Source organism: Nannospalax galili, unplaced genomic scaffold (genome assembly GCF_000622305.1).
Source record: "Nannospalax galili isolate Female #2095 unplaced genomic scaffold, S.galili_v1.0 scaffold596, whole genome shotgun sequence".
NCBI classification, from domain to species: domain Eukaryota; kingdom Metazoa; phylum Chordata; class Mammalia; order Rodentia; family Spalacidae; genus Nannospalax; species Nannospalax galili.
The window spans coordinates 1,775,168-1,788,529 of record NW_008340140.1 but is presented as its reverse complement, the minus strand read 5'-3'; the positions used below and the strand labels follow the sequence as shown (position 1 = coordinate 1,788,529).

The 13,362-nt window shown below is 46.9% G+C and overlaps 1 protein-coding gene across 2 annotated transcripts in view; it reads left to right on the top strand.

Annotated features, from left to right (window-relative positions):
* The window catches only part of Dok5 (docking protein 5), a 173,766-nt gene extending 167,004 nt beyond the window's left edge, over nucleotides 1-6,762 (top strand). For both annotated transcript variants that reach the window (XM_008835132.2, XM_029564540.1), the window contains exons 7-8: nucleotides 316-430; nucleotides 6,032-6,762. In XM_008835132.2, coding sequence (XP_008833354.1) covers nucleotides 316-430; nucleotides 6,032-6,096 — 180 coding nt within the window. In that variant the 3' untranslated portion in view covers nucleotides 6,097-6,762. The remainder of the gene's footprint in view (nucleotides 1-315; nucleotides 431-6,031) is intronic.
* Nucleotides 6,763-13,362: the final 6,600 nt, after the last annotated feature.

The window sequence follows — 13,362 nt, the reverse complement described above, 5'->3', positions numbered from 1 at the left end:
CATTGATTGGTCTGTAAAAATTCTAATAGAGGCCCTGAAGATTGTGTCAGGTTGGCCTGTCGTGGGTGGTGATGAGGTCATCTACCAAGGACTAGAGGGAATGAGCTAAGTGAAAGTGCAGATCCGAAAGGGAAGTCAATGTTGCCAATAGGGCGAAGCATGGAGCCACTTAGCAGACGAAGCCAGTGGCTACCCACCACAGTGGATCCTTCCTGTGTGGACAGCTGGACTCTTGCTTGCTCATGTGGCCCTCGCTCAGGTCTTTCAGGGGCTCAGCCCTGCTGACTCACCTCTTCTCTTTGACCCCATCTGCAGATGAAGATGAGTGAGAGGGCAGCCTCGCTGAGCACCGTGGTGCCCCTGCCCCGCAGCGCCTACTGGCATCACATCACCAGGCAGCACAGCACAGGGCAGCTCTACCGTCTTCAAGGTAAGCGGGGCATACTGCCTGCCTGGGGACCAGGGCCTGGCTGGTCAGGGCCAGTGGCTCAGCTCAGCTGTTGCATACCACCATGCCACCTTCCCAGGCACGGATGTCCCCGTGTGCCTGGCACACATGAAGAAGTTATGAGACCGCCTTACTTCCTGTTTCACTGGTGTTTGTGGGCTGTCAGTCTTCTGGGCAACACACCTACCTTGATGAAGTTCAAGGTTTCCTGGCATATCTGGTGGGTAATCTTGGAAATCATACAGAGCCCCTGAGGGAGAATTATCAAACTGGTTTGAGGAAATAGTTTTGTCGTCCCAAGTTCAGTCCTATAGCGCCACCTGCCGGTAGATGTGGAATTGGAAGTGAAGTTTTGGCATTTACTGCATCCCTGAAGCTCTGTTTATCTTCTCTGCGCCTCCCACTCTGTCCGCAGTGTTCACATGGAAATACTCTTACATTGTTAGGTGGACACAAAGTCAACACGTGAGGGAGCTTTGGCATAAAACTGGAAGAAATATAGGAAAGGGCGCCGTTTTTTTTGGGGGGGGGGGATGCCGTATCCACGTGATCCCTTCAGTGACGTGCTAGGTTAAACAAGAGCAGCGTTTCACAGTGTACCCAGTGCCAGAAACTGCACGTTGCTGACCCCTGCTCCCGGCAAAGAAAGCGCTGTGGTCAGGCCAGTGCGATGGCAAAGCAGGTAAGCACGCCTGCTGTCGCTCCTGACAACACGGTTCCCAGGAGCTACATGATGGAAGGAGAAAAACAGTTCCTGCGAGTTGTCTTCTGATCCCCACACATGAGATGTGGCGTGTACATGTGAGCGAGCACATGCTGTCCTATCAAGGGACCGTGAAGGGGATGCTGCAGGTACTCTTGAATTTCACCAAGGAGATAAACCACATTCAACATGTGTCTTTTTAAAAGGTAGGTCAGAGATAGCTCAGCCTGTTGAGATGCTTGCTGCAAAGCCTGACAACCTGAATTCTAGCCCAGGGACCCAAAGGTAGAGGGAGAGAACCAACTCCCAAAAGTTATTCTCTGGCCTCCTCATGCGTGCAGTGACAGGTGCTTGGAATTTCTCAGGTATGTGGGATGCCCTTGGAGGTCTTAGCCGCCATATGAGTGCCGGGAACCTTACCCAGGTCCTCTGCAAGAACAGCCAGTGCCCTTAACCACTGAGCCATATCTCCAGCCAATAAATTAATATTTTTTAAAACTCACTCTCTTAGAGGGTCTGCTGAGTACCAGGTTTTGCATATACACATAACAAACTGGCTTTATCTAGGTCTTGAAACAGATGTCTGGGAGACGAGATCTTCTCTTTCCTACCAAGAATAAAGAATTAGAAGGGTCAGTGATGTGTCCAGATGAGCTATGTAATAAGCAGCTAAGGTTCAAGTCTCTTCATTGTATTCATCTTACACAGTCATTTACCTAGTACCTTTTTAATGCACATGTGCTTTGTGCCAGCACCGTGCTGGATAACAGGTGTGCGTGGGGCTCCTGCCTGGGCATGTATCTTCCCTCCTGCAGCTGACAGTATAATGAAGAATCATAGCTGGTAATCAAGTAGATATTGGACTTCAACTGCAGCACAGAATGTGTTTATAGTATTTCTAGAAAGTGCTCTCAGGCAGAGTTATTTTCTGAGGGCATTCTTCAGATGAAGTAGCCATCAGAAGCCCAGTATTTACTGCATGGCCTTGAATGTAGTAGAGGCTGCCTTATGGAGGTCAGAAAATGCAAAGGCCCTGGGGCAGAAATTATCTGGGGGTATGAGGAGAGAGGCAGGAGAGTGGGTACCAGTGGTCAAGATTTGCTTAGACACAATGTGAGGAGAAGCCTAGAGGGTGCTAAGCGCCCACCAGTGTCAGACTCCACTCCTGGTTTAATGCTAGAATTGCAAAGGAACAAGAGACATCTGGGAGAGCAGCGTCAAGGCAGGCCCGGCACACACAGGCGGGGAGGGCTGGCTTCGGTTCAGTGCCCTCTCTCACACCCTTGAGTTCTTTTCTTACCGTGTTCACTCTTACGTTAAAGACCCCCCCCCCTCCCCCCCCCCCCCCCCCCGCTACAGACAGCTCAGACTCTTCCTCGTGGAATCGCCTTGGATATAGAACCTCACTTGTTTCAAAACAAAACCAAGGGAGAATAAGCCCCTCCGTCATTCCTCAGACAGGAAACCAAAGCCTGGCATCACATGTGTGTCTCTGCTGGAGTCCGCCATGTTGTGAAAGACCCACCATGGCTACATGGCTAGATGTCAGGAGCAGGGTCATTCTCTCTGTTTCAGTGAATTAGGAATGGGATACCCATGGGGCAATGTTCCTGCTCAGGATCATGGACTTGGTGTGTGGAGAAACTAGCACTGGACCAGCATTCTGAGTCCCTGATGGTCCTTGGCTGTGAGAGAAGACCTTGACCCCCCCAAGGGTGTTCAGAGGCTGATGGCTTGAGATTAGAGTGTCATCAAGGGTTGATCCAGCCCTTGCAAGTAATGTGGCCATTCTGAGGGTGATTGCTTCTTAGGGCAAGTGGCTAAGTTGGAGGGATCCGTCATTGTTCCATGCATCTACAAACCCAACCCTTACACACTGTATATGCAGCAGGATAGAGAGATTCAATAGACTGAGATCTGAGGGATCTCACGTGGAGTGAGTGGGATGGAGGGATGGGCTGAATGGTGAGTCCTTGGGTGTGGTCACAAATGGTACCGACTATATCTGAGGGCCATCTGCAGGGCCTCTCTCTGGTCAGCTGCGCTACAGCGAGATGCTGGCCAATTATGTCATCCAGTATTTCAACAGAACTGACACTTCATGGAAATCTATGGAAATCTGTTGATTTAAATACTGACAAGCATTTCACTTACTGTAGGAGCCTGTACAGGCCAGAGAATTCTTGGGTCCAGATGTAGGCTCCAGGCCACCCACCTGCGAACATCCCATACCGACTACAAGTACATGGGAAGGGACGGAAACCCTTCAGTCCACTTCCTGTCTTTAAGCTAAACACAGCTCTGTCAGCGTTCGCTTGGCCCCAAGGAGAAGCTAACAGCCACCTGAAGGCTTGCAGAATTTATGAAGCTTCATCCGAAGGGGGCTTGTACTTGACCCAAGATCTGGATTTTGCTGTAATACTATTTGTAGGCTGTCTGATCTCTGTAGGAAATCTTTATCAAAGCACAATAAAGACATACCTGGAGGGTTACTTCTAGAACTCACCATGATACAATGCCTCTGTGTTTTAGCACATGCATCAGAAGGAGCCTAGCACACATGTTCAGCCTGGCTGGATGGTTAATAGTGAGTTCTGCTCATTTGGGACTCCTCAGTATCTGTCACTACCAGTGGGGACTCCTGTCTGTGTGGCTGGATTTGTCGTTTGGTTTGGGTTCAGATTTGAGACTAACAAGTATCAGAGCCCTTGATTCTCTCTTTCTAAAATATTTTATTATTTTATTTTACGTGTATGAGTGTATCACCTGCATGTGTGTAAGTGCACCTGTGCTGTGCAATGACTTTGGGGGTCAGAAGAGGGCATCTGGTCCCCTGAAACTGGAGTTATGGATGGTTGTTAGCCGCCATGTGAGTGCTGGGAACCAAACCCTTCTCATCTGCAAGGGCAGCCAGTGCTCTGTGTATGTGTGTATGTGTGTGTATGTGTGTGTATATGTGTATGTGTGTGTATGTATATGTGTGTATGTGTGTGTATGTGTGTGTATGTGCGTGTGCATATGTGTGTGTATGTGTATGTGTGTGTATATGTGTGTATGTGTATGTGTGTGTATGTATGAGTGTGTGTATGTGTATGTGTGTGTATGTGTGTGCATATGTGTGCATGTGTGGTGTTGGGGACTGAACCTAGCTTAGAAACATGCTAGCAACCTACCATTTAGTTATATGCCAGACCATATTATGAGTGTTTTGAACTACATTGGTCACGTGAAGCTCATCTGAGCTGTCTACAGCCGCCTGGAACTGTCCTTCAAGGCCACACTCATCCCACTCTGTGCTCGTATTCAAGCAACATTGTATAGTAGGTTAACACCCACACTTTCTGCTGTCTAGAAGAAGGAACTGAGAATCTGAGAAGGAACTTTTCTCCTGATTTTGATGTGTTAGTTACACAGAATAGAACATTTCCATTTTAGGAATATGGTTTAGCAAATTCTGTGTGTGTGTATGTATATATATGTATGTGTGTGCATGTGTATGCATGTGTATGTGTGTGTCTGTGTGTGCATGTGTGTGAGCATGTGTGTATGTGTGTGCACATGTGTGTATGTGTATATGTGTGTATGTGTGTGTGTATGTGTGTATGTGTGTGTATGTATATGTGTGTATGTGTGTGTGTATGTGTGTATGTGTGTATGTATGAACTTGCAGGGTTAGCTTTCTCCTCCCACCATGTGGGTTCTAGGGCCCAAACTCAGATCATCAGGCTTAGCAGCAAGAGCCCTTTACCCACACAGCCATCTCACTGACCCTGACCCATTGGTTCTCTTTGTGTCTGTTTTTGTTTGGGGGGTTGTGGTTAGAATAACCTCTGTAAGATTTTGCAGTTCATGAAGCCCTTTGCGGTTCCTAATCCTCGGTAGGACTGGGTGAGGACAAAGCACATGCTTTCTGCTTTCCCTCTTCTTCTAGAAGCAGAAGATGAGCTGGGAGTTAGGCTCACCTTTGTCTTTATGCTCTGGTGCAGGGTTGGGGGGGAGTTGTGGTCTGAGTGTTCAGTCAGGGCTATTTATGACAGTGAATCAGGAAGTCAGCTGAAGGCCGGGAGCCACATGACTGACAGCTTTTCTCTCTTGGTTCATTGACCACAAACAACCTGGTTTTGAACGTGTGCTTGGGTCTGCCTTGTGCGGGCTGGATGCCGGCCTTTGCCACAGTCCTGAGAGCTCCTCTCAGCCGTGTACAATTCTCTGCTTGTGCCACCCTTAGCTGGCAGGTGGCGGTAGAACGTCTTGGTTTTATAAAAATCAAGGGTCCCTGGCTGCAGGGATAAGCAAACAGGTTTCTCCGAGGCCCCCTCCGGCCTCTGCCTCTCTTCCTCGATAAAGTTTTATTGGCACATCCGTGCTCATTCATTGTGTGTTCACCGTGGCTGCTTGTGTGCACAGCGGCCATCTAATCAGTACTGGTACTGGCTACCGGCCCTTTATAAAGTCTGCCCTTCTCCGTCTTACCTCACACGGAGGCATTCTTCAAGTGACTTGGCTTGGCTGGAGACTGAACTTGATCTCACAAAGCCCACCTGTACTTAAGAATGACGTATGGAAAACGATAGTATTGTCTCAGTTTGGTCAGGTTTGCGTAGGGACCACCATTGCCTTGTGATTCTCTACTCTCCAAACACCTTGGTTGGAGGAAGCAGCAACCAAAGGTCAATGCAAAGGTCAAATGCAAATAATGTGCTCATCATGCATTTTCTCTGCTAGTGCTTATTTGCATATGGCTGTGAGGGACCTTGGGAACCCTCTCCCTGTCATGAGTATTTTCCTTATCTCTGTTGAATAAAATCGCGTTACCAGCTGATTTGATCACGGACTTTCTCGAGATATAACTTTCCTTTTTCAAATTCTTTTTGGAAAAGATGTCACCAGTCCCCTGAAGCTTCATCGAACAGAGACTTTTCCAGCCTACCGGTCCGAGCACTGACAGTAACTGCCGAGGGCTGTGAGCACAATTGCGACGCGTCAGCCACAGATCCACGTGGGAGGTCACAGACGGCAGCCAGCAAAACCAGAGCGGAAGGAAGGGAAGCCGCTTTGCGCCCTGCTAATGTGCGGTCATCGGACATGCTGCAATACAACATCTGCGTTATCTTTCCTTTCCTTTCCCTTTTTTAAACAAACAGTCTTAGCCTCAATGAAACATGCTGTGTAGATATTGACAGCCCCCTGCCCCGCCCCCTTTTTACAGCTGGACGGAAGAGGTTGACGTCACAGTTACAGATGGTTTTCATTTTAGGTGCAGCGCCCCTTGTGCTTCTTAGTCTGTCCTCTTGTGGATTTGTGTGATTTTTCCTCCGAGTGTTTGAATTGTATGACAGTTGGTATTGACAATAAATGGCTCTTCATTATCTGTTTCTTGTTTACACACTATTCCTTGGTTATTAATGCTGTGGTTCTGGTTAACTATTGGAACTCGTATTTGATTACATTGCCAATGAGTTAAATCAATGTTTTGACTCACTTTTGTCTAGTAGATTAAGAACCCTTTAATCAAGGCTTCGGTCCCTCATATTCTTTACCTTCTGTCCCTTCTTCCCACTTTAAAAAAACCTTTATTTTGTTTGGAGTACTGCCATAAAATGTTTTAAAATAAAAGGTCATTGTCATCCATATGTCTGGGGCCTCTGGCAGAACATTTTTCTCTGTCCTCTGTATTCCTGGGAAATGGGTCCACTGTGAGCACAGTTCTGTACTGCATTTGACACATCTGTTTACTCGTTCATTAAGCTGATCTGGAGTAAGCCTCTGCTAATTCCCAATTCCCTGATGTACCCTGGGGACAGAGAGTACAAAGACTTAGGCTCTGTTGCCAAGAACCTTAATTCCAGAGGAGGTCAGCAGGGAAATAAAGATGCAATTACAGTGCTGAGTGACACCTGCTCAATGGTCCCCCGGAGGCAAAGGACTTCTGAAGAGAAGGTCACTCTGTGCCCCAGGCTGTGTCACTGGGGAAGTGCCAGATGGGAATTGGGTCTTGTGAGGACTACATTACTCCAAAGCTGTACAAGAAAGCAGGGGCTACCCACCTGTGTCCACTAGGGATTGCCAGATCCCAATTAAACGTGAACTTCAGGTAAGTCATACATAGGTGTATAACGGAAGTGGACCCCAAATACTACGTGGGACAGGACTTTGTTTTTAGGTGTTCACTGTATATCTCAAATGTAAATTGATATTCACGGTTTGTGTTTTTCTTTGCTGAGCCTGGCAACCCTAATATCTAGCTGTACAGCTGAGCGTGGCACATAGTTTTTGCCTTTGATAAATGTGCTGGACGAATAGATACGAGAAAAGCATGTGCTTGGGATGGGATTCTTTCTATAGTGGAGGAGAACTTACATTGGTCACATTCTTCTCCATGCAAGGCCCTTCCAAAAGCATTAGTTTCATGGAAAAAATATTACCTGTAGTTTCAGAGGGTAAAAAATATTTTTGTAAAACTACCCAGAAGAGTCTTAATTCCACTGTTGTTTACACCCTACTAAAAGGCACACAATTTCCCAAAGGGGAGATCTGCACCAGTGATAACCCAGTATCTTTGGCCTTGCTAAAAATCCAGGTCTGCTGAGCTAAACCCAATGAGTCTGACACAGCTGGGATCCCAAGGACAGGTCTGGTCAGGATTTTTCTGCAGCATTGAGTGATCTTGGGCAAGGGAGATTGAATTCGATTGTTAGTGAATGGATTAGGGCTACGTGAACCTTGAATTCGACTGTTAGTGAATGGATTAGGGCCACGTGAACCTTTTCTCACTAACGGCCTCACTGGAATTCCAGTCTTCTTTCCCCAGGGTAGTTATTGTCATCTCATAAGAGTTTGGTTACCCACCCAACTCTCGTTCTCCTTTTCCTGACTATATCTGGCCCTTGGTCCTTGTCTTCTCTCTCGTGGCAAGTGCCTTTACCCACTGAGGTCTCTCCTTTTTTTTTTTTTTTTTTTTTTTTTGAGACAGGGTCTCTGTAGCCCTAGCTGACCAGGAACTCACTATGTAGATTAGGCAGACCTTGAACTCACAAAGATCCACCTGCCTCTGCCTCCCATGGGCTGAGAATAAAGGCGTGCGCCACCATACCCAGCTTGTCTTCTTTTCTTTTTCTGTTCACTGTCTCAGAAGAGATTCTCCCAGAATCCCAGGGCCTTGGCAGACAACAGCAGATTCAGTTGAGGAAGCAGATAAAGGAAATGGAATAAAGAGATAACTGTCATCTTAATGAAGTCAAAATTGCCAAATCAAGTCTCAAGCTAATGACTGAAAAAAAAATGTTGCTGAATGTAGCTAGTTCAAGTGAGGATCTCTTTTGGGATGTTTAGGGACAGAAATATTATAGGAAGGAGTTCTGCTAGAGGATTCTAACGGTTAAGTACCATTCTAACTAGTTCAGTTGCATTACCTCATTTATTTACTTCAGTACCTCTAGGAAGCACGTATAGTTAGTTATCCCTCCTACTTTACAGATGGGCTAACAGTCTCAAGCAGGCTACATAAACTAACCACTATGCTCACAATCTCTTACCTGTTAACTGGTAGACTCCCATTGGAACTCAGGCCATCACATCCCCAAGCCCATACTGTAAACTCCTAAGACAGGCTGCCTGGGAACAGAGCAAGCTTTCCCTACAAATGTTCAGAATATAGGTACTTTAGGCTTTGTGCATCATCTGGTCTCTGTTGCCTTTTAGTGCAAAAGCAGCCACAGACTGAGAGGCATGGCTGTTTTAATAAAGCTTTATTCACAAGAATAAGGGGCAGCTTGTTCTCCCACACTGCAAATGCCAGCCTCTACCCCTGCTCTGGATGACAGCTGCCTCTTATGAGTTATAGATTTTCTGGCACTTTAGTGTCTGTCCTTCAATTATTAAACTGTGGACTTAAACTGTGTTTTTGCTTTTGTAAATCTCTCCTTCTGCAGTGAGCCTGTGAGTGTAAACAAGGTTGGGAGGGGGCCATGGAAGGTATGGAATGCTTTTTGGACACGGGTGATGATTTGGTGATACAGTGGGAAAAGTGGCACTGGGCTTGTTTACTGGAAGGAAGAGAAGACAGGGTAAATTGTACATTCTCCTTTGCATGCTCAGTTCCATGGTTGCAAAGATCTTCTGGCCAGTTGAGGGCAGAAGCATCCAGTAGATACCACCGTGCTGTCTGGAATTCATCCATTTACTAAGTATTAATTCAGAATCATCTGCGGACAAACAGGTTGCATATTATAGGAGCTATGCACCAGAATTCAAGAAAGCTAATTCATGGATTCAAAGTATTTAAGCCAGTTGTTGAGGAAACTGGAAAACAGGAAACAAAGAAAACATGCATTTGTTTGAAGGACATTTTACTATTTTGTGTGTGTGTGTGTGTGATTTATGTACATGAGTGTGCAGGTTCGTGCGTACACATGTGCCCAGGCTGGATCAGGGAGTCAGGTGTCTTCCTCTAACACTCTCCGCGGATTGCCTTAGGACAGGACCTGTCATTGAACCTGCAGCTCCCAACTTCCTCTAGGCTAGCTGGCAGGCAAGCTCTCAGGCTCTACCTGTGTCTATCCCCCAAGCTATGGTTACAGGTACACACAGCCACACCTTGCATTTTATGTGACTGATAAGGATTCAAGCTCAGGTCCAAGCCATCTCCCCAGCAGCCCCACAATACCAAATCTTAACAAAGAAAATCTTCCCTTTGGTAGCAGAACACATAGATGCATGTCCAGATTTCCATTCAGACAACACTTTGATTTCCCTTTATAATGAGGTGGTACGTTCTGTGGATTAAATATGGGAAGGGGGCTGATGGTGAATGTTGGCCCATTTCAGTGCAAGCTCCTTGGACCAGTCTTTGATTTGGTCCATCGAAGACAGGCAGGCCTGGTAACCATGCAGCTCAGTGTGTGAGAAAGGAAGGTGCTGTCTCTCCCTCTACTCCAAATGTGGGTAAACTGTTCATTCAGTGCAACTGAGGTCGAGCCAGAGTCTACACTTTCAATCACCATCTTCAGGAAATCTCAACGCACATGGAAAACGATATCAAATCTGATTAAAAAAAACCCTGGATGGATGACAGAAACAGAGAGCGCCCCTCAGGCTGAGCTTGACACTGGAGATCGTCAGCTAGGTGTTTCCTTTGAAGACCCTGAGGACCCAGCTGGAAGTACTAAGCTTGAGTGGAGGAATGCAGAGGGTGGCCCCTAGCTTCTTCTCTGGCCAGCAGCGCTGGGAACTCAGGTACAGAGTGACTGTGTGCGGGCTGCACAGGAAGAGAAGGCGTGTTGTGACAACAGCTCTCAGTGTCTCCCAGGTGGCATTTTCAGTGCCTCTGCATGGTTTCTTTGTTGCTATAACAACCAATGAGGAGACTCAGTTTGACTTTCTTTGTTGCTTTGAGATGCTTCAAGAGCAAAGCTGCTGGCACTGCTCTTTTTTAATATATATAGGAAAAGGCCAGCCAGGTTCTGCGGCCGAAAGCGCAGCACAGGCTGCAAAAGACAGGGCTGGACAAGGAAGGGAGGAGATGTCCGGCTGTTGCTACGGAAGGTGTTGCGCTCCCTGCCAGCCGTCTCGCCTGCCTCCTTCCCTTGAGCTCTTCCACCCTGAGCACAGCAGCAAACTTATCGCTGGCTGCTGATCACAGTCTTCCCTCCTCTACAAAGAAGCAGGGGTTGCTTAGACACACCGATATCAGAGGTGGGTATTTTTGTTCCACGTTTTTGCCAGACTCTCACTACCCTTCCCTGTGCTCCTGTGATGTGTCCACATTTGCTCCGAAACCCCAAGGGGCCAAGGACCAGCTCGCTCATCATTTGTTTGGCTTTTTTGTTTGTTTGTTTCCCCAGTACTTACTCTCTCTAGACGCAACAGAGGCCTGAATGAGAAATGGAAGTCCTCTACAGGAAAGCTTTGCAAATTCTACACCTAGGCTAGGCTGGCCTTGGCTTTTCTAAATACAGCTGTATCAGTATACAGTCATGTCTGTTTGTTTAGGCAGTGTCTGTGGATGGGCTGCTGCAGGAGGTGTCTGCCCTCTAGGGCCGGTGCCCAGAGTCCTGTTCTGATGAGCCAGTGCTTAAGAGCCAATTGGTCACTTGGGCTGCAGACTGTGGTACACAGGTCTCACTGGTGTTACCTGGGAAATTGTGGTCCTCCCTGGAGTGGAATATTTAGCCTCTTCCTAAGCAGGGCTTCTATGCTCATTGGAGAGGCCCAGCTTTCTTTCTTCAGTCTAGAAATCTCTTATGTTCCTCTCCTCTTTCAACAGTGACAGTTTTATGGACTTATTTTTGTTTTAAATTTTATGTGTGTCTGCATGAGTTTGTGTGTACCATGTGCATGCAGGCACTCTCAGAGGCCAGAAGGTGGCATTGAATCCTCTGAAACTGGAATTACAAGCAGCTGCAGCCCCTGATGTAAGTGCTGGGAACTGAACCTAGGCCCTCCGTAAGAGCAGCAAGCACTCTTAACTGCTGCATCATCTCTCCAGCCCAAGTTGTATGGACTTGAACTTAAATGATAGGTACTCTGAAGACTTCCTGAGACACCCCCTCAGCTACACAGTTTTAAAGTCCTTCAAAGGCTAGATGGGAAGCACTCTGTGTATCGCTGTTTCTGTTGGTTATTGTCTTCCTGTCTTTGGTACCTCTGCAAGCTCCATGAAGGCAGGTACTGTATATATTTTGTTTGGCTGTGTACCTCCAGCACCACACAGAATGCCCATTAACCCAGAAGTTGCTCTGTCCATCTTCATTTCCTAAATAAGCACGCGCACAGTTCATCTTTGAGGGAAGTTGGCCAGGAACACAAGGCAGGAACCTGGAGGCAGGAACTGAAGCAGAGACCATGGCAGAGCCGCTCACTGCTTGCTCCCTTGAATTGCTTGTCCACTTTTCTTATACAGCCCAGGCCCACCTGCCCAGAGATGGTGCCACCCACAGTGGGCTGGGCCCTCCACATCAGTCAACATTTAAGAAAATGCCTCACAGACATGTCCACAGAAGGAAAATTCCTCAGTTAAGTTTCCTACCTCCCAGGTGACAAGTTGACATGAAACAAGCATGATGCCCTTTTGAGGACATGACACACAAACACATCACTTTAAGCCATGACCTTTTCTTTCTGTTTATCCCCAAGATCTCACATTAATATCATAATATAAAAGACATCACAGTGTTAAAAGGCCCACAGTCTTTAAAAATTCAAATGCTTTAAAAGTCCATTGTCCATTTAAAAATCCAAAGTCTCTTAAGCGTGAATCCTATAAAATAAAAAACAAATTAAATACTTTTTTATTTCAAAAAGAAAGACTGGGCACACAAACAAAATGAGTGTAGGTCCATGAATGACACACGGGATGCAGTCATGATCTCCTAGGGTCCAAAAGCCATGGTCAGTGCCATTTGGGGCTGTGCTATCCATAGCACACACAGCTTGTCTGGTAGACTCAGGCCCATTCCACTCCACACCTGCCACTGTCCTCTGTGGTTACCCCACAGTCCTAGCATCTCCAATATGCTGAAGTCTCCAGTGAAACTGAAACTGTACCTTCACCATGGCCTCTCTGACCCTTCACAATGGCCTTTTCTGACCCCTCATAGTGCCAAGTCTCAGCTGTTATCCATGACCCCTTCTTGCCTTCAGAATCAGTATCACATGGTAGATGCTTACACATCACTGGGTTTGGGTTCCAGCTTGAGATGTAGCCTTGGTTCCCACGCTGGACCACAGCTTCTGTGTGCTGACCCTGAGGAAGTACTTCCCAGAACATTTCACCTCAGAGATGCTGGTCTCTTCTTAATCACAGCTGGTTTTTCAGCTCCAGCTAACCAGCATCAACTGTCCCAGTAAAGCATGAAAGGCCTTACTTCGAAAAACCCTTGATTCAAAATATTGCACAAACAGCCCCGGTAGAGGTTTTGCTTCCCTCTGAAACTTGACAAGCCACACCACCATTGTCTGTATCTCTCTTTGCATTCTGACCTTCCTTCCAGGTTCTCACACAGTAGCCCACTAAGCTCTAAGCACTCCATGGCTTTTCTAGCTCAGTGTTCTAAAGACTTGCACCATCCTCCTTTGATAGACTATGTGATTTGCAGAAGAGCCACAAGCCTCATTAGGGAAAGCCATAAATCCATTAAAGTGTCTAACTACCCCTAAATTGGCAGCCTGGCCTTGCTCAAGCCTGGTCTCTCTCAAGCCTTATCAACTGGTC